General features: G+C 44.2%; 2 protein-coding genes across 3 annotated transcripts in view; one reads left to right on the top strand and one right to left on the bottom strand.

Moving 5' to 3' along the window:
• Nucleotides 1-8267, bottom strand: part of filip1l (filamin A interacting protein 1-like) — a 44675-nt gene extending 36408 nt beyond the window's left edge. Inside the window, exon 1 of the mRNA XM_054780305.1 lies at nucleotides 7984-8267. The gene's annotated coding sequence lies outside the window, so the exon portion shown is untranslated. The remainder of the gene's footprint in view (nucleotides 1-7983) is intronic.
• Nucleotides 8268-11459: 3192 nt separating this feature from the next.
• Nucleotides 11460-18874, top strand: LOC129194042 (uncharacterized). Of its 2 annotated transcripts, XM_054798947.1 has the most exons (9): nucleotides 11460-12548; nucleotides 12627-12681; nucleotides 14323-14438; nucleotides 14515-14613; nucleotides 14758-14942; nucleotides 15033-15090; nucleotides 15160-15222; nucleotides 15648-16056; nucleotides 17302-18874. In XM_054798947.1, the coding sequence occupies exons 1-8, from the start codon at nucleotides 12297-12299 to the stop codon at nucleotides 16029-16031; spliced, it is 1212 nt and encodes a 403-aa protein (XP_054654922.1). In that variant the 5' UTR covers nucleotides 11460-12296; the 3' UTR covers nucleotides 16032-16056; nucleotides 17302-18874. The 2 variants fall into 2 exon arrangements, with proteins under 2 accessions (XP_054654922.1, XP_054654914.1); XM_054798939.1 differs by having other exon boundaries at nucleotides 14515-14942.
• The last annotated feature ends 1747 nt before the right edge of the window (nucleotides 18875-20621 follow it).

Genomic DNA, 20621 nt, shown 5'->3' with positions numbered 1-20621 from the left:
GTGCGGATGTGCAGCAGAGCCTTGATCCCGACAGTCAACGCTTACTGAGCCGTTTGATCGGCGGAGTAAATATAAAACGAAACAGCGCAAAATGGTGCGCGCTCACAGACGGTGTCGCTCGCTACATTGCAAAAGGAATGCAGCCTTTCAATATGGTTGAGAAGCCAACATTTGGGGAAATGTTAGAAATGATTGGCAGGCAGCATGAATTGCCTGGGAAAACGTACGTGCACATGGCACAATCGTCACTTCCTGAACCGTACAACCGAGGGAAAGAAGACGTGTTGAAGGACAATCAGCAACATTGCATTTTACAGATAATCTGCCCCCCCGCCTTGCTTTAACGATACACTACATAGCTGCATGTGTGTCCTTTTTATCGCAGTATTTTGGTTTTATAACAGAGACACCGCCTATCCAAACAGGACGCTAATTCGGGACTCCCCGCAGTCGACATTCTCCTGGTATTTTCTTGTCTTAGACTCCCAAAATGACTCGCAGAAGCAATTCCATTTTGTCGCAAGTCTGGACGAGCCTAGGAAAGCGTAAGACGACGGACTTTGTTGTTTCTTCTTCTATGGTTTGGTGTCACGTGGTTCCGTATGCATGCCTGTTCACGCCGCCACACGTAGGTGTGCCTTGTGTATTACATGCTTTTCACCCCGGTCACGCGTTTCCTTCTGCATGCAACTATTTAGCAATGCGGCACAGTTGGATGCAAATCAACCCTTCAAAGGAAAAATCCCAGGAAGGTTCCTGAGTGGACAGGGCTGAAGACAGTATGCACAGTATTCGGTTTGAGACATAGCTTCACTCTTCCGAGAAGACTTTCTGCAAGATTGTGATGTCTGTGGAGTTTGGTCCATTCATCCAGAGGAGTATTTGTGGGGTGGACGTCAGTGATGTTCGCTTTCAATCTTCTGTTCCCCAAATCAAAGTATGTGATTGGGCTGCGGTCAAGGCTGTCCAGTCCTTCCTCAGCAGATTCATCCAAGCTTTATGGGCATTTTTTGAGCACTGGGACACAGAAACGTCCTCAAAATGTGACCACAAAGTTGGAGGCATTGTCCAGAATCTCTTGGCAAGCTTTAAGGTAACTAACTCAGCCCTACACAGGTGTCTTTGTGCTTCTTCCACTTCACAAATGTCTCCTCCCTTTGAACTTGCTTGCCTGAACAATGGCTATGTACGTTCATCCCGCAGCACGGCGTGATCACTGTTAGCTTCCTTGGACTTATTTGGACTGTTTGGGCTGCAGGTCAAGCTCAGAGCGAGGCTAATGTTGGACAACACTGGCGTTTCTGCTCGGGTATAAATAGTGCTCTTTTCCCAGAGCTCGGAGTGGCAGCTATTCTATGAGTGAAACTGGATCCAGGGAGCCCTAACGAGTCAGCGAGCACCATGTGGCCCTCATTCCACACTTTGATGTGGACCGGTCGACCTCGCCGCCGTCAGTCGGTGCTAGTGTATGCTATACAGTGAAAGATAAATAAGGTGTTAGTAACGTACACAGCTAACTCTGCCACTAGTGAACGTGATTGTTGGTCTATATGTGCCCTGGCATTGACTGACCAGTTCAGGCTGCCCGCAGTCAGCTGGGATAGGCTCCAGCTCACTCTGTACAGGCTGCATACAGGTATGAGAAATATGAAAAGATGGGTGGGCCGCTTTGGTATTTGATGTTCTACATTACAGCTGCTAAAAGCAGAGGTGGAAAGTAACAAATTACATTTACTCACTAATGGAGTAGTTGTTCACATAAGTATGCTTTGCTTGCAGTATCGTTCTTCGCTACATTTGAAATCACATCACCTACTGAGTAAAAATACTATTAGAATACAAAATGGAAGTGGGGGAGAAAATGGTGGGAAAATACATCACGTGTTGTAAATGATGGCGAGGAGAACCTGGCTGGCGATGAAATATTAAAGATGGAGACAGAAACAAAACTCATCCAATTCTGCAGAATGATTTAAAAATCTAAATTGTCCGTAGTGAGAGCATAGAAAAGTTGTTTACAACCTTGCAAATGAGGTTTTGGACATATTAGAGCCCTCTGCATATGAAATAACAGCCCTATAACACCTTCACACTGCTGTTACCCAATATGCAGTGAAAAAGTGTTTCTTTTGCATGTTTGTCACACTTAAATGTTTCAAATCATCAAACTAATTTCAATATTAGTCAATGAAAACACAACATAAAATGTGTTTTTCAAATGAAGCATTTTATTGTTAAAAAACAAACCTACACGTCCCGGTGTGATGAAGCGCCCCCAACGTAACTGAGATGAATTGAGATCTATCAGTGTGGAAAAGGTTATAAAGTCATTTCTAAAGCTTTGGGACTCCAGCCAACCACAGTGAGAGCCATTATACACAAATGGCAAAAACATGGAACAGTGGTGAACCTTCCCAGGAGTGGCTGGCCAACCAAAATGACCCCAAAAGCACACTGACGACTCATCCGAGAGGTCACAAAAGACCCCACAAGAACATCCAAAGAGCTGCAGGCCTCACTTGCCTCAGTTAAGGTCAGTGTTCATGACTCCACCATAAGAAAGACACTGGGCAAAAACGGCCTGCATGGCAGAGTTCCAAGACCAAAACCACTGCTGAACAAAAACAACATTAAGGCCAGAAAACATCTTGATGATCCCCAAGACTTTTGGGAAAATACTCTGTGGTCTGATGAGACAAAAGCTGAACTTTTTGGAAGGTGTGTGTCCCATCACATTTGCTGTAAAAGTAACACCGCATTTCAGAAAAAGAACATCATATCAACAGTAAAATATGGTGGTGGTAGTGTGATGGTCTTCAGGACCTGGAAGACTTGCTGTGATAAATGGAAGCATGAATTGTGCTGAAGGAGAATGTTGGTGACCTCAAGCTGAAAGCAACTTGGGTTCTGCAGCAGGACAATGATCCAAAACACACCAGCAAGTCCACCTCTGAATGGATGAAGACTTTGGAGTGGTCTAGTCCAAGTCCTGACCTGAATCCTATTGAGATGCTGTGGCATGACCTTAAAAAGGAAAAGCCTCCAATGTGGCTGAATGACAACAATTGTGTAAAATTCCTCCCCAGCGCTGGAAGAGACTCATTGCAAGTTATCACAAACGCTTGATTGCAGTTGTTGCTGCTAAGGGGGGCCAACCACTTATTAGCTTTAGGGGGCCATCACTTTTTCACACAGGGACGTGTAGATTTGGATGTTTTTCCTCCCTTAATAATGAAAAGTTTCATTTAAAAACTGTAAGAAAGGATATCAGGAAGGAGGCAAACACCTTTTCAGGCTTTATTCTCCTTTCACTAAAGACATTTTAGAGCTGGAATTACATTCCCATGAAACCGTCAAACCGTGCTATTTTTGCTCAAGGCTATCATAATCAGAATGTCGTACTGGCTCATGCCTGTAGGCCAGTATCACGTGCTCCTGGTCTGTAAAACAGCCAAAATGACAGTGTTTCCTCCATTTTTAATGAAATGAGTGGCAGATCCTCTCCTGGTATGGATTCATACCACAGATTGGGGGGTGAAGCATCAGGTGCAACACTGCAGCCGCAGGAATGCGGGTGGCGTGTTTGACAGTCATTGATGAATCCCACACAGAACCTCCCAGCCAGACGTCGCAATCCGCCACTCCAGCTGGTAAAGTTCAAAGTACCTTAGCAACCTGTGCCCCACTGCCCCCAAACTGTCAATCAGAGGCAAAGTGCAGCTTTCTGTGAGCGACCGTTGCTGCACAGCACGAGTACGCATGTCAGCACCTCGCGGTTGTCTCATAAAGCAAGTTCCTGTACGTTTCTTGTCATGTCTCCTGCTCGTCAGCAATGGGCGTGACGCGGAACAAAGGTTTATCCAGGAGACGAGCGATGAAGTCGTCCCAATGATGAGGTTTGATCGCTCACTACTTCGTGGTTTTTCAGAAATGAATGAATGAATAACATGGCTGTTTTGTGGTAGGCTATGTTCTATTATTAGTCCAAACATATTGGAATACAAGTGATGTGTGGTATTCTGGTCACTAGGTGGCACTAGCTTACATGACATTACCTTAACACTGCATGAAGTCAGACAGGTCCCACATGATAGAGTGAAAAAAAGTTCTCCTCCCATTCTGTGTGGAAGTGGTAAGTTAATGGCTGCTTAACGGAAAACTGCACTTTTTGGGGGGAATTTCGCCCATCATTCACAATCCTTATGTAAGACGTGAACATACGTCTTCCTCTCTTCTGTGTGGATATGCCACCTACAAAGGCTGCTATTACAACACCTCCAAAAACCTCCAACAAGGTTTCATGGTTTTGTATACATGCTTTCCGCATGTAGGAACAGGTACATTCTTGATAACATGTAATACTTACAGTATTTTGCCATATTTCGGTGCTTTTAAGCATTAGCGGAACTTCCTTCTTGGGTGCATTGATGTCACAGAGCAACATAGAAACAAACGCCTCCACCTAGTTAACTTTTTCAAACTCAACAGCACAGCAGCAGTGGAGGCAGCTCTAATATGTAGCGTTACCTTTTTGGTAGTGGTCTGAGGCACTGTGAGCAAGTGTGTGGTGAAGCTAGTGGCTAGCCGGCTAGTAGCTAGCAGGCGTGGTGTGGTTTGGTATCAGTGTAACGGATGCCAGCCTGTGAGGCTGTGCAAGTGTACGCTGGTAAACCTCACTCCCTCTGCCTGTCATGTAGCTCAATCAGAGTAGCAATGTTAATAATAATAATAATAACAATGTCACTGTTTAGTTAATATACGCGCCGAAGGCTTTATAGGCGGAGTAAGTGTTTCCCATTACGTGCTGTCTCTTTTTTATTGGTTTCTATATCTTTAGAACGCACAAAAAAGGGAAAGACATGTGTTCATGTCTCACATAAGGATTGTAGATGATCCGAACATCTTTTAAAAAGTGCAGTTTTCCTTCAGGTTCCCAAGAACTCAATTTGAGGCTAACCGGTTATCTCACAAGCTTGCTAGCTCGAGGCTGCATCATAAGAGTTGCACAATGTGGTGTAAACAAGGAATAATAGGAGTGTAAAGGTGACTATATAACATGTCCACAGGGCTCTATAATGTTAAAAAAGACTTTTTCTGTGCTCTAACTACTTAAAATATTCCATTTATTCACACTGAATCATGTATCACGGCTGAACCGCAGTAAGCGAGGGACGACTGCACTCGAAATTCTATCGCTTAATGAAGCTTTGTGTTGGTCCACACAGCTGCTTATCAATGTGTCACAAAGGAAATGACAAGCTGGACTTCAGCCTTCATATCGTCTTCCCTGCTCTCGCTGAAACTGCCAGCATTCGCACTTGGGGCTCACGTGAGGCTACAAAAGCGTAAAGTAGCAAAACAATCCCTTGAGGCAGATTAGCAGCACCAGAAGGCGTTGGCCTGCTGCCCTGCTATTGGACGCACTTAATCAGATCAACCTGCCACTTCCACTCACGTGCCAAACCCCAAAATGCACGAGCAGCATGCTGCGTGTTTCCTTTTAGGCATTTGTCTCTGTAGAGCGACTTTTTCCATTGAGGAAAATGTAGGTCAAGATATATTACGCAATAAAAACCAAAGAAAAAACACCCTACTGACAAAGAAAATGTTGCGAGTGAACATTTGCGCATGTTAGCGGAGTGACTCTCAACTGGTTTGGCTGCCATCGGCCCTGAATGACAAGCTGTGAACCAGAGTGGGGAAGAGGTGCTCCCGCGAGGTTACCCAGCATGCCTTGCGGGTTTGGAGATGCGAGTATCGTTTTACGTGTACAGTAATCCCTCGCCACTTTTTCGGGGCTTCACTCGAGCATGGTTTTTCAAAAATATATTAATCAGCAAATCACGTTGTAGCGTTGTTGATTACCGCCTATTATCCGTCAAAAATATGCATATTTAAGCAAATTGTATGTATTTTTTGCCAAAATTAAGCATTTTCAAGCATAAAAATGGCTAAATGAACTAAAATACAAATATAAGGCATTCAAAGATGTTGTGGTGATACGTAGTATTTTACACTGGTCACTAGGTGTCAGTAATGTTTGGTGAGACACACAAGCACCAGACTTGATCACCGGAACAACAGACTTTTATTGCAGGTTGGAATGATCTCACAACAGGCACAATAATTCCTAACATGGGCTACTGTTACGGCCGTAACCCACAGCAAGCTAAAAGTCAATGATGAACCCCCAACGTCATGTCCTGCCTGCCCCCCCCCCCCCCCCCCCCCCGCTCAGCTCCCCTAACACTGGAACACATTTACAGCAAAACACACAAGCACGAGTCTTATTTATGTCTCAAATGTCTTATTTTCTCTTATTATGTCTGCTGTATTGGGTAATAGGAGTGTAAAGGTGACTATAGGGGTGTTATTTCATGTCTAGAGGGCTCTAATAACCTTATTTGAAAGGTTGTGAACAGGTTTTCTACACTCTAATTACAAATATATTTCATTTATGAGTATGTGTGGTGTTGCAGACCCCCCCTCTGTTCAGAGACGGCTTCTCAACCGTAGCATAGAGGGCGTCCCTCACTCCTCTTAAAAACTGTCCTTCTATGTCCAGAAAGTGTACATTTTTGTCCTGAGGAGAGTGCTTGGTTTCTGCTTGAGGTGCAGGTGACCGCAGAGTCTTGACCTGAACGTGAGCCCGTCGGCGTTGTGCCACCCGCCTGCTCAGTGGCTGCTTGGTTTCCCAATGTAACAAGAGAGCGAGAGCGAAACCATTCCTGTCTGGACCTGCCTCCTCTTTTACAGGATAAACACACTGGATCTTGCACCACGTTCTCAGACGAGAGCTGTCCTATCTAGTCTGACTAGTGTTTGTCCCACCTAGTCTTTCAGCATGAACTGATGAAGCCTGCTCAGACGAGAGCCGAAACGTCTTCTAAGACAACCCGAACAGTCCAGCTGCGATTGATTCAGTGGATGAATGCGAATATTCACTTATCACGGAGGGTATGGAACGAATTAAGTGCGATAAATGAGGGATTGCGCTATATTAATCTGTAAGCATTGTTTTGATACCAGCATCGTCCAGGATTACTATTGCAACAACACAAGCCAACCGGTCTCACGATGGTCTCAGGTCCCACTTTTGGGTCATGACCCACCGGTCGAGAATAACTGTTTTAGGGGTCCCAGACACAATTGCCCCAAAACCCGCTCATATCAACCCCCGGAGAGTTAGACAATACTGGATTAGCAACGGTCGCCAGGGCGTCGAATTGGCAGTACATACATTCATCAGACAGGACTCCTGAATCATCACAGAACCTACGCTGTGAGACACACAGGTAGTCGACCATTTTGGTTTGGAGGTGCCATTTTTCAAAGATTTGGGACATTTGCATTTTGTAGGCTATAGCACACTTCGGACGCCCATTTGCTGAAGCTCTTGTACCAAAAGATCTTACGATGTTGACAATGACTAAGATATTCTGTCAAGGAGTACTGGACGCTTTGCAAGAAGTGTCCCTGCAAGCGTGAGCCGTGCTCGTGTGCTCTCATCGCATGTCAACGCATCAACAAACCACTTCCGCCGCTCAGCCTGTGATGGCAATGAGAAATAGAAACACCTTTGCTATGCAGTGAAGTGCAAATGCTTGAACAGCGTGACATATCACTGTCAACCGACCCCCGCCTGCTGCCGTCGTGTGTTTCTAAACTGAGTGGGAAATACCCCCCCCAGATACCCCACCCAAACATGCTAGTACAGTAGGCGGCTGCCGGTTCTGATGGACACGGCAGCCTTTGGAACTTTCCCCGAGTGAAGCCAACATCACCACAGCTTTGGCGTGCAAAGTGGCCGCAGGGCGCCAGTGCAGCATCCCTTCTACCCTCGGCAGTCAAAGGGTGGTGATTTATCCTCATTCTCTCTCGTGTCTGTGCACATGAACTCATCCACTCCAGGCGATGCGTCTCACCCGTCCAGCATTCAACGTGTTTATGAGCACCACGGCACACACGCCCCTCCGCTCTTACCTCTGGTAGCTAAGCGACCGCTAACTGCGCCGCTGTGGTGCTGCAGAGCCTGCCGCCTGGGATGAAATGTTTATCCTCTCTGCTCGTCCGCCGCCAGTCGTATGTCCTCGGCAAGCCCCCCCGAACAATCCAGGTGGTCTGATGGAGGGAGGCTGCTGCTGAAGGTGTGCTGCACGATGGTGTGTGAAGCTGAGTCTGTGCGGGGACGTTGCTGTCTGAGCCTGTGTGTGTGTGTGTGTGTGGGGGTGTGTGTGTGTGTGTGTGTGTGTGTGTGTCTGAGTGAGGGGGATGCCATGCAGCTATCAGCCAGTTAAATTTAAACCAGCCTGCCTTCTGACACCTTGAGCCACGGCTGCCCTCCGTCTCATGCGCACACACACACACACACACACACACACACACACACACGTACTTGGGTGTACTCAGACACACGCACGGCTATGACGCTACCATATGGCCCCTCACAGAAGCCCGAGGCCTAAGCAGTCCCTGAGGAGGATAGGATGAACATTTAAAGGCGCTCATGCTTGGTTGAGAAAATGAGCCAAAAATGCACCAAAAAAATGGAACCCTGAGTCCTGAACTTTAATCAGGTGCAGTAGTTTGGAGTTGATCGGCCCTGTCGCTCGCCCAACCCCCCTATCTACTATCTGTCCCTCTACTCTGGCCGCCCTACGGGGCCTGTTTGAGGTTTCTTCCAATGAGGGAGTTTTTCTATGCCGCCGTCGCCAAGTGGTTGCCCTTGTTGGGTTCAGTTGGTTTGTGGCGGACACTAGGGGGCACATCTCTCACCCAGGCAGCAGTTGGGTTGGGGGGGGCATGGTTTGTGTGCAGTGTTTTGGCCGCAGAAAGAGACGTTCCTGCTTTCGTGTTCATCCTGTCGTGGGCAGTCGAAGAATTTAGAAAACAACCAGCGCGTCTTCCTTGCAACTGCTGCACTGGTGACCCCGACGTGATCCAATGTCACAGCACATGTCCTCCTCCGTCACGCGCGTTAATGACTGCGGGAAGCGCTTTGAACGCCTTCTGTTTTGTTTCACAACACACACCAGCTGCAAGGCTATAGCTATCTAAATATCAACTTTTCAATGGAAAATGTTGAATCTCTTGTCAGGTTTTTAGTCAGCAGATTCAGAGAACATGTCATATATACCTTTTTATAAGTGGCAAACTCTTGGACTTTCATAGTTATTCCAAAACAGGGTTTTCAGTCTCTGGTACTTTGCGCCAAGGCAAAGAAAAGCCATCACCATGGAAGTGAAAATGAGCATCAAGAGGAGAAACACCCACTTTTACTCTTGAATCGTTCAACAGCCGTGACCATCAGGAAGGACAAAGCTCGTATCCTTGAGCATGTTAAAGGATGCGCTCCTATGAAAGTGACAGTAATAACAAAGAATGTAGTGGTCTTATAATTGAGTTGGACAGGTTGCAGACTAGTGAGCCTTGCGTCTTTTAGCGGCACAAAAGAGTTTTTAGTTGTTCCGGAGCCCAGTAACGGCCCTCCAGTGTGCGGCCGACATACATAATACAATAAGTTGAAGTAGGTTCTTCCCCCCCATCGGCGTTGTGCATGACCCTTTTCCCTCTCCCACTTCAACAGCATCATTGAGAGCCGGGCGTTTAAAAACAGAAGTATTTACGACTCAGAGCTCGCCTCTCGAGTTCCTGGAGTGCCCTAAAGCGTGTGGCACTGGCAGTGTGACACCTGCAGGTTAAACATAGTCGTGTTTCCGTTGGTTTATCTGGGCCCATCTGTCTGCCCGTCTCACACACGCCAAATCTAAACTTCCTGGCCGAAGCTCAGCTTGTGGCTGTGCAGGCACGCAACACGGTGCACCCCCCCGCATCCGCAATTCAGCATTCACGGCAAAATGAGCAGATTTCCGGTCAAACAATAGGCCGTTTTTTACACAGAAAACACATTTCATTCACCAAAAGTCGACTAAATAGGTGGCAGGAGAGGTCACATGTACAGCTTGCATGCGCCGCTGTTGAAAAAGACCACCATCTTGACATGTTGGTGTCTTCATGCTTCACTGCACCATCGTTGCTGAAACTTATTTAAGACATCTTCACTGTGACTCCGATTCCATCTGTTCATGGATCATCTTACACTATCATTCATTAGTGGGGGGCACAGATCACTTTATACTCGACTCATTCAGGACCAAAGACCCAGCTTTACGTTTTCATAAACCCCAACGCCCAATCCAATTTTATGTTTGTTTTTTTTGCCCAAGAGGCAAAAAGAGGTGATGACTGTCCACTGATGCACGTGACTTTCAGAGCAATTTTTAGCCCTAAAACGGCCACAAGGTGGCAGAAGGGCATTTATGAGCTCGGCAGGGATCATAGATGGAGAAATCACACATGACAGGAAGGAGGAAGTGAAAACAAAATAATCTGAGGTCTTGAGAATAAAGTGTTGAATATTAGGTGTCAGAGGGAAAATAGAGCATAGCTCTTCAGGAAGGAAAGAAACTTTCCTCTTGCTTTTATTCAGAACGTGGCAGCAAAACAGAGCGCTTGAGCATTTAGCGTTTAGATTAGCATGGCTAGCATGCCTTCCTTACCCCGCCCCCTCCTAACGTCACATAAGGCCCCCCTTTTCATAGCTGTCTCAGGCAATGCCTGTAGCATAAAGTTACAAGTTTTTTCTTGTAAATTTACGACTTTATTCTCGAAATCTCCGATTTTTTTTAATACTCTGTCGTACTTTCCCATATTACTCATTTTAAAAAATAGCATGTTTTTTCTTGAATATTTCAACTCTGTGCTCGTAAATTTACAAGAAATAAGTTGCAAATTTATGACTTCAGATTTTTTTTTCAACGTGCCCCTAATACTCGTCATACTTTTTCATGTTACAAATTTTTAAAAAGAACATTTTTTTCTTTAATTTTTCAACGTTATACTACTAAAATTACACTATTTTTCTCATAAAATGAGCAGTTCCATCCATCCATTTTCTATGCTGCTTCTCCTCTTTAGGGTCGCAGGGGTATGCTGGAGCCTATCCCAGCGGACTTCAGGCGACAGGCGGGGTACACCCTGGACTGGTGTCCAGCCAATGGCAGGGCACATATAGACAAACACTCACATTCATACCTATGGACCATTTAGAGTCTCCAATGAAGCTAACATGCATGTTTTTGGAATGTGGGAGGAAACTGGAGTACCCAGAAAACCCCCCCACACACACACACGGGGAGAACATGCAAACTCCAGATCTTCCCATCTCCAGACTGTGTGGCCAACATGCTAACCACTAGACCACCGTGCGGCCCAAAATGAGTAGTTTATTCTTGTCAAATTGTGCCTTTTTTCATTAAAATATGACTTTTTTCTGTTCATATTTTTACTTTATTTTTACAGCTGTTTTTTCCACTTCTGCTGTTGTTGTTGTTTTTGTTTATTTTTCAACTTTTTTCAACATTTCAACATTTTCTTCTCTTAATTCCTATAATATTTTGACTTTATACTCATTATATTAGAACTTTTTCCACAACCTAATTTTCCAAAAATTCCAACTTCATTTGTTGTTTGGTTTTTTTCTCATATTACAACAAAAAAACTTAGCATCTTTATATTTTGTTTTTATTCTTTTATGCTGCTGATTTGTCCGTTTTTTTAATGTTGTTTTGTTTTTTGTTTTATTAGTTTCCTTGTTAAATTACATTTTTAGAATGTGCCACTGGCTAATTAAAAAAAACACATACGTACCGCAAATGCCCCCCCACCACCACCACCACCACACTTTGGACATTCCTGACTTTTTTTTCCTCATAAATTTACGACTTTATTCTCGAAATCTGGGATTTGAATGTGGCCCTAATACTCCGTCGTACTTTCACATATTGCAATTTCTTTTAAAAATAAATGTTTCATTTAATATTTCAACTCTGTCTAAGTCATACATTTATGGAAAAAAAGGTTTGTCTCTAGTAAATAAAATACAATAGTTTAAGCAGCTGGGGTAGGCTCAAGCTCTCCCTGAACAGAACAACACAAAAGGTCATTCACGATCATCCTATCTGCATTGCAAACCCAGCATGTGTCCAACCAACAGTATGTAGCGCTGCAAATGTGCAAATCAAGTATAGCCTAAACATTTTTGGATGTACTTGACAAAGCGCACGCACACACACACAGCCCCCCCCCCCCCAACACACACACACACACACTTATATTTCTTTGGCGCGGTTGAAGTGGTATTTTAAAAAAATGCACAAAATAAATTCCTGTTCGAAGTAAACCGGCTGCATTTTCAAACTACAACTCTGTCGCCTCCTTGTGGTCACAATGTAATAATGCGCCACCAGGTGCAAACAATAGCTGATCACACGGACTCCGCTAAAGAGGCGACGAGGAGGACAACAGTACGTTTTTGTGACAACGCAGAGGCCTGCGTTGCCATGGAGGACTGGAGCAGTCTCAACTTTATCCCAAGTGGCCGTCAACTGCCCAGAACCCCGTCTCTCATCCAAGTGAAGCAAGAGTTGGACTTTTGCAGCGAGGCTCCAGCTAGTGACCCACCCCTGACCCCCCAGGAGATGACTGAGGTGTGCGTTTGCGTGTGTGCTTTTACTTGACCGCTTCTTTGTCTTCTTATCGGTGACCTGGAAGTCTGTGATCCAAAGGGGGCCAGCGGGGAGCAGCTTGATTCAAAGGTCAGCAGGACGGACGCAAATTCAGGTACGTGCATGCACGATCCTTCTAAAACGGGGGTGGGGTTTTTGTTAGTTTTTTTTTTTATTGGTACATTCGAAAAATATAACTTAGCAAGAAAAAACAAAAGCAAGAATGGAAAAATCAGCAGTATTTCGAGTCGAAGTTGAAATCTAACGAGAAATGTTTGTGATGTTCCGAGAATAATGGCGGAATATTACACGGAAAAATAACCTTATTCAAGTAGCAGAAAAATGATGAACGTTGAAACATGAACGGAAGTCGTAATCATGAGAAACGAGCAAAACAACAAATAAAGTTGTTTTTTTTTTGGAACATGACCTTGTGGAAAAAACGTTATGTTTATAAAGTGAGAATAAAGACAAAATATGACGGGAATGAATCAGAATTTACACAAAGAAATTTGACATAATTGGGGGGGGGGACCAACTGCGGGAACAAAGTCAAAATATTAAGAGAAAAATGTTGAATTCTCACAAAAAAAACAGGCAATTTTAAGAGAATAAAGTCGTAATATTGTGACAAAATTATTTTAGTAGCACAGTTGAAATATGAAAGAATAATTTTTTGCAATAAATCACACAAAGATGTACATTTTGGAAAATTAGGTTGCGGAAAAGTTATTATAGGAATGAAGTCACAATATTTCATGAAGAAAATGTGTGACTTTTTCATACGTTTACAACTTTAGCGTAAATGTACTTTTTTTCCGTAAATTTATTACTTTTTTTTTTTCTTGTATGAGTTTTTCTTGTAAACTTACTTTTTCTCAAATTTATTTTAAAAAAATTAATTCATGTCAATTTACGACAATTCTCATAAATTTGACTTTTTCTGATAAATTTCCAACTTTATTTTAGTAAATTTATGACTTTTCTTGTAAATTTCCAACTTTATTCTCTTAAATTTGCCATTATTTTCTTGTAAATGTATGACATTTTTTTCTCAAATTTATGATTTTTCTTGTAAAGTTACAAATTTATTCTCAAATTTACAAAAAAAATTCTAGTAAATTGAATTAGCTCATTAATTTACCACTTTTATCTCATAGATTTAGAACTTTATTCGTACGACTTTTTTTGTGAATTTGCTAGTTTTTTTCTCGCATGTTTACAATTTTTTTTCTCATAAATTTACACCTTTTTGTTCTAGTAAATTTGTGACTTTCTTGTAAATTTGCAACTTTATTCATGTCATTTTTTAAAAATCTCAAATGTATTTTTTTCTCATCGTTTCTCAATTTATTATTATTTTTTTTTTTCTTGTAGATTTACAACTTTATTCTTATGACTTGTTTTGTCAATTTATTAGTTTTTTTTTCTTGTTAATGTACAACTTCTCAAAAGTGTTTTTTTGTGTAATAAATGTTCAAATTTATTCTAGTAATTGGTCTTTTTTTTTCTTGTAAATGTAAAACTTTATTCCCATAAATGTGACCATTTTTCTCATAAATCTACTTTTTATTCTTGTACATTTTCAACTTTATTCTAGTAATTGTATTACTTTTTCATGTAAATTTCCAACTTTTTTCTCATAAATTTCCAACCCTATTTTCGTAATCTGGGTTGTTTTTTCAATGTGGCCCTAATTCTCCGTCGTGTAAAATGACTAATAATGCGTGCGAGGATTTCCGTGCATGCCCTCCAGGCGGTGCTGATTACTCGGACCCCTTGTTGAACGGCATGAAGGGGTATCAGCTGACGCCAAACGACCTGGACTTCATCAGGACGTTGAAAGAGGACAAACAAAGCAAGCTGCTGGAGGTGAGGTTTTGTTCCCAGTGCAGTGAGCACACGAACCCGGTTGGAAGCCGACCGCAACGGCGCGCTCCTCATGCAGGAACAGCTGAAGGCGTTGAAGAGGGAGGTGACCAGTGAGACGATGGCCTTGGAGCTCGCGCTGGCCTCCAGGGAGAAAGCGCGAGCTGACCTTGAGAAGGTGAGCCGAGGTTGCTTGCTGTCCTTTCAAGTGACATTGCATCTCCAAAGTCACTCAGACAGTGGAACCTTCCAAGTCAAACACGCTGTGATAAATACTCTGATACGCGTGCTGTCCTGCTTCATGATCAACGCCGCCTGTCAGTTCCCAACGTGCTCGGAGCTTGCAGAGCTTCTCAAGCTGGTGCTCCGAGTGGCGTCGCCCGTAGCGCAAGTGTCCGAGCTGGACGCCAGGTCGCTGCTGGCCATGGTGACGACAGGAGACGTACATGTGGCGCTGAGCGAGAAGAGGGAGGCCGTCAGTCAGCTGGAGAAGATGGTTGCTAGCCAGTATGTGTAGCGCTGCTCTCCCATAGGGTGTTCAAGTATGTGTGTGTTGTCTCAGAGTGAGGTGTGTGTGTGGGTGTGTGTGTTTTTCAGGAGAAAGAAGGACGACAAGGAGAGGAGACGGCAAGAGAAACAACTTGCCAGCAACCAGGTGAGGGAAGAACCAACACGACTGCATGAGAACGAGCACTTTTTATTCAACTCGTCCGTTTGCTTCTAGCTGCTCATTCAGCGGCTGATCAGTGACGTGTCCGAGCTCACGTCTCAACTGGCTCAGCGAGACGTAAGATCTCACTTTGCTCTTTCATTTTGGAAAATGTATTGTGTGTGTGTGTGTGTGTGTATATACAGTATGTATACACACACTTTCACAACATTTTTACACGTACAAATTTCAAACAGTTTTACACACAATTCTACATTTTACATGTATAGTGTTTGTGTATAAATGTGTGTGTGTTTGTGCATAAAAGTGTGGCTGTGCTTGAAAAATGTGGTTGGTACGTGTGTGAAAAATGTGTGAAAGTGTGAGTATAAATGTGTGTGTGTTTGTGCATGAATGTGTATCTGTATAAATGTGTCAAAAATTTGCATGTGTAAAAATGGTGTGTGTGCAATGACCTGTGAGCCACATATGGCCGCCGGGCCACAGTTTGGACATCCCTGGTGTAACGTGTGAAAGCTTTACACGTCTGCTTGGTCATTCAGGAGCTAAAGGACGGTGGCGGCGGCGCCTCAGAGGACGTGCAAGCGGCTGAAAGTCATGTCAAGCATCCAGAAAAGGCCAAGAGAAAGATTGTTGCTCCAAAGACAAGTCAGCCAATAAGCAGGAAGCCAGCAGACGAGGACAAAAGTAGCAGCAAGTCCAAGAATATCTCCTTAAAGTCCACAGTCGAGAAGACAACCAAAGCATCCACTGGACAGCAGATGTTGGAAGACGAGCCAGAACTTGTGGAGGGGACCCGAGGGAGGCGAAAACCTGCCGGAGCCTCGCAGGTGAAAAGTGGCAGAGCGGCAAAGAACTCTAAACTTGCGGAGGAGGAACCAAGCCTGGTTCTGAGACGGTCCAAGAGGATCGCCAGCAGGAGATGATGCTGGACAGGGGCGCACTTTTGTTGTAAGACTGTTTTTTGAAATGTTTTGCTTTTGGAAAAATGAATAAAAGTCAGCAATACAGCATAAGGCCTGCAAATTCATGCACTTTATTGAATCACTTTTATTTTGTTTTCTGTTTTATGTGACAAACGCATCTTGTTCAGCCTCATTTCTAAAAGTGTGATGGAGCAGATAAAATGGACATCATACGTGTGCCACAGTTTAAAATACCTTCTTTGTCTTTATGCTTCATGGAATGTTTTGGGTTTTTTTTGGAAGTATTGAAATTTCACACTTGTTTAGCGGCCCTTGAACGCACCACAGTTGCTGTGAGTTGCAATGACTTTTCCACACGGCCTTGCAGCTTTGGATTCTTATTCTCCCTAAAAAGTTTCATTTAAAAACTGCTTTTTGTCTTGTCTAATATTTAAATGTGATGATCTGAAATATTTAAGTGTGACAAACATGCAATAAAATAAGAAATCAGGGAGGGGGCAAACACTTTCACACCCCTGTACATACAAAGAATATAAGACACCTTTAAGTTGATAAATCGTGTCAGCGAACTTTTAAATGCGATTAAAAAGTGTGTGAGGCGTACTTTAGACCTGGATTGTGCACATAGCTTGTTAGTTTTCGTCGCTGGTACCCCACGGCAATTGAAGAGAGAGGGTTATGGAGCTGAATCTACTCCAGTAATCCCAGCAGTCACTTTTATTGGAAATGTTCCAAGGATTTGGAGGGGGAGGAGCAAGCCGTGTGGGTGTATCAATTGACTTGCGTCTTTTCGCCACTTGGCTTTTATGAGTGATGGTCCAGTGACTAACAACGATGCAAAGATGACTTTATTGTTGACTTTGTCATATTAGACTGAGCAGTCAGGACAGCGAACAGCCTTCCTGCATCAAAAAGCAACCAAACGCTTGTGGATTGAGCACTCGGTGCTTACGGAGTTGTGGTCTGGCGCGGGTCCCTGCTTCATTCCACCGGCAGCCAGTTGCTGTCCGGCTGATATTCATGTGCAAGCAAACCTCGTCCTTGAAGAGAATTCTGTTCTCTCCGTCAGCCAGAAGTCCATAACCGCCGAGGTGAATGTGGTGATGCTCGGCAACCGGCCCACTGCAGGGTCTTGGTGGGTTCTGTATCCTGTCATTAAGTTTAACGGTCGTTCAGCCGCTCCTCTCCCTCTGACTAATTCGGGACAATGAGTTTATTTGGAAAATGGTTTCCACTGTACAAATTCCTCTATTCTCCCTTCCTCCTGCAGTGTTCCTGTTCGCCAAACCTGGAGGCACCTCCGATACATGTGGAGAAAGGCGATCTTATATCCAGGCCGCGTCCGAGCAGACTGCTGGGATCCGGGCCCAAGGAGATGCGGTGATGGATCTAGTTCACCTTGGAATATCAAAGAACTTATTCCAACTTATCTTTTAATTGCCTTCCTGCATTCTTTTGTGGTCGATAAATATCAGCTATCTTATATCTCGTAACCGGATCCCTAAATCCATCCAAGTTGATTTTGGAACTCTTGCCCCCGTTGGTCCTCAAGCAAGTAAACCGGCTTTTAGGCTCCACGGTGCTGATTGGTCCTAATTCAGCCTCTGGAAACGCCAGCAATCCTCCATGACAAGTTCACCGGCGCTGACGTCCCGCTCTGTCAACACGGTGTGCATAGGAGCCCCCTGCGTGTCTCCAGTGAGGCTCGAAGCGCCAGTAAAAACGGACTCTGCTGGCAAAGGAAGAGAGAGAACCCTCGCTTCATCAAAGCAGCACAAACAGATCCGAGCCAGCAGCAGAGACAACAGTCATCCTCTAATCCTTCATTTCCTTTCTGGGTTGGCTTGTGTAGTTCTGTTGCTGTCACAGCCCCCCACCCACGCTGAAGTCCTTTAACGTTGACAATCTGAGGAGATTTCATTGTCTTCATGTTGATGTTAGACATAAAACCTGTCACAGCTGTTTGACCAGAAACGAGGCTTCCATGATCGGTTCTTTTTGACACACAGTAGAGCCCCGCTTTTCTCAGGGTTCCGATTCAAACTTAGCAGCGCATCGCAAAAAAACCCCGCAAGTCATTGAGACGCCGTTAGAAAATGAAATATTTGTTGTACAGTACACCACGCTTTTTGTATGATTCGTTTTGTGTGTTCGCGACAGTTTCGCCTCGGTTTTCGTACAGTATTGCATGTAACACGATAGTATGCTTTGTACGGTATCGTTCACAAAATCAAGTGCCGAATCAAAACACCACACACGTTGTAGCAATTTGATAAAGAAGGTGAGAAACACTATTGATCTCGCCAGGACTCAACAATAAGTTGCATCCGTCCATCAATCCATCCATCTTCTACCGCGTATCTAAGATGGGGTCGCTGGGGTCGCCCCAGCTACTTCGTCCAGGCGTTCCCAGGCCAGCTGAGAGACATAGTCTCTCCAACGGGTCCTGGGTCTTCCCCGAGGCCTCCTACTGCAAAATGGTGCGCGCTCACAGACAGTGTCGCTGGCCACGTTGCAAAAACATTCGTACAGGCAACTTCTGTGTCAAACTAATGTCTTCCACTGGTGAACCGTACACTATGCTTGAGTGCCATCTAGCGGTCCAAATGTGAAGTACACCTCTCACGACAATGAAAAAAATGATCTCAAAAAGTGCTGTCGATAAAATCGATTATCAATGATAATTTGTAGCACAATTACCGACCAGCAAAATTTGTTATCATGAGAGCCCTCGTCCCTAGTGTGCCTAATCGCCCCCTTACAACCCACGAACAGTTATTCTGTTCTGTTCATTTGTCTTACAGTAGATGATGTCCTCCTCATTCACTATTCACACTATCCAATGTGGATGTTCCATGAGACATAGACTATGGAAATATCACATGACTCTTGACAGGAGGTAAATTCCTTGTGATGTTGCAGGAAAAGGATCGTGAGACGGCTGTGAAACACGAGCTGAAGTTTTCCTCACTGACCTTGTAGCTAAATGTAGCCACGTGTTTTCTTTCAGCGTTAAGCAGCTGAAATTGCAATGATGTCATCTTTTCCCTTTCTTACCTGATTTAACAAGAAGAAAATGACCATTTCATGTTCCTGTGCGGGGAAACTCAGTTTAGACTTTAAGGAGAGCATGAAGGGGACTTCCTCAAACTCTTGTGCTCTTGTGCAGCTTGTGTGTGACCCCCAAAAAGTTCTGATCTCATGATGATAGTCCCACCAAGTACAACAAAGCCAACAAAGAAGGGAGCCACAAAGTATCATAATATAAAGAAGAGCAGGGAAACAACGGGGCAACTATAAAACATCCAAAAAGCAGAAGTCCAAGCATGGAAGAAAGACTCGGCATGTCCCAGCTACAATCCATTTTAAAGTGCTCATGGGAAGTACACACTTCGTCTTATGTTTTTGTCGCACTGCTGCCATCGAAAAGTAAACAACTAAGAAATCGGAGTGAAATGAAGTGGTGATTTGGACACGCCCCCAGCAGGTTTTCTGAATCGACGCCATCTCGGCTGTGAAGCGCATTCAAACACGTGCAACCATGAATTACCTCACAACAAAGCCAGGAAAGTGACATACAGTCGTCCCTCGCAATATCGCGATTCAATTATCGCTCCCTCGCTAGATCACACTTTTCACAAATGAATGATGATCGTTGTTTGGTGGTACACGGTGGTCTACCGTTAGTCAAAACATATTGAAATACAAGTAGGATGACTTTAAAAAGGCTGGAAAAGCCTCCAATGCGGCTGAATGACAACAATTCTGCAAAATGTCTTCACAGCGCTGGAAGAGACGCTTGATTGCAGTTGTTGCTGCTAAGGGGGGGCCGCCACTTATTAGCTTTAGGGGGCCATCACTTCTTGTAGCTTGGATTGTTTTTCTCCCTTAATCATGAAAAGTTTCATTTAAAACTGCATTTTGTGTTCAGTTGTGTTGTCCATCCATCTACTATGCCGCTTATCCTTGCTGGGGTCGCAGGTATGCTGGAGCCTATCCCAGCTTCAGGCGAGAGGCGTGGTACACCCTGGACTGGTCGCCAGCCAATCGCGGTGGTTGTGTTGTCATTGACTAATATTTCCATTTGTTTGATGATCTGAAACATTTAAGTGTGACAAACATGTAAAAAATATGAAATGAGGAAGGAAGCAAACACTTTTTCACACCACAACAGAAATCCATCCAAGAGTTGAGCATAAATCAGAGAGTGCCTTGTAGCTCCGGGTGGGACTGTTCGATTGTAACGTCACGTGCTCCTCCTCCTCCAGACCTGGAAGACGTGACAAAAACAGTAAAAAAGAATCAAGATGTCAACATTCAAGCACACATCTACCACAGGAAATATGCCTTTCAATGCTGTTTTTTACGGCGGAAATAATGTGTTTCGGTGCCATGAGCACGTGAAAGAGCCAGACAGCCTATCGGCAGCAGGGGCGCTCCTTTCGAGGTCACAGTGATGGATGCAGGGAAACAATCAACGTGAGCTCAGCTCGATGGAACGATACCGTTTGCTGTGAAAACCGCTGCAAATCAGACGACATGTTTTCCTTCTGCCGCAGCTGACGTGAAATAAAACAAAGAATGAAGAAT

Source organism: Dunckerocampus dactyliophorus, chromosome 1 (genome assembly GCF_027744805.1).
Source record: "Dunckerocampus dactyliophorus isolate RoL2022-P2 chromosome 1, RoL_Ddac_1.1, whole genome shotgun sequence".
In the NCBI taxonomy this organism is placed as follows: domain Eukaryota; kingdom Metazoa; phylum Chordata; class Actinopteri; order Syngnathiformes; family Syngnathidae; genus Dunckerocampus; species Dunckerocampus dactyliophorus.
Note: the sequence above shows the minus strand (reverse complement) of the source record. Positions and strands in the feature narration are given on the sequence as shown.

Excerpts from the sequence above, each read along its gene's own strand:
- LOC129194042 (XM_054798939.1), top strand. The coding sequence starts at position 12,297 with ATGCGCCACCAGGTGCAAACAATAGCTGATCACACGGACTCCGCTAAA. Across the intron at positions 12,549-12,626 it reads CCCCCCAGGAGATGACTGAG|GGGGCCAGCGGGGAGCAGCT; the intron begins GTGTGCGTTTGC and ends TGTGATCCAAAG. Across the intron at positions 15,223-15,647 it reads CTCAACTGGCTCAGCGAGAC|GAGCTAAAGGACGGTGGCGG; the intron begins GTAAGATCTCAC and ends TTGGTCATTCAG.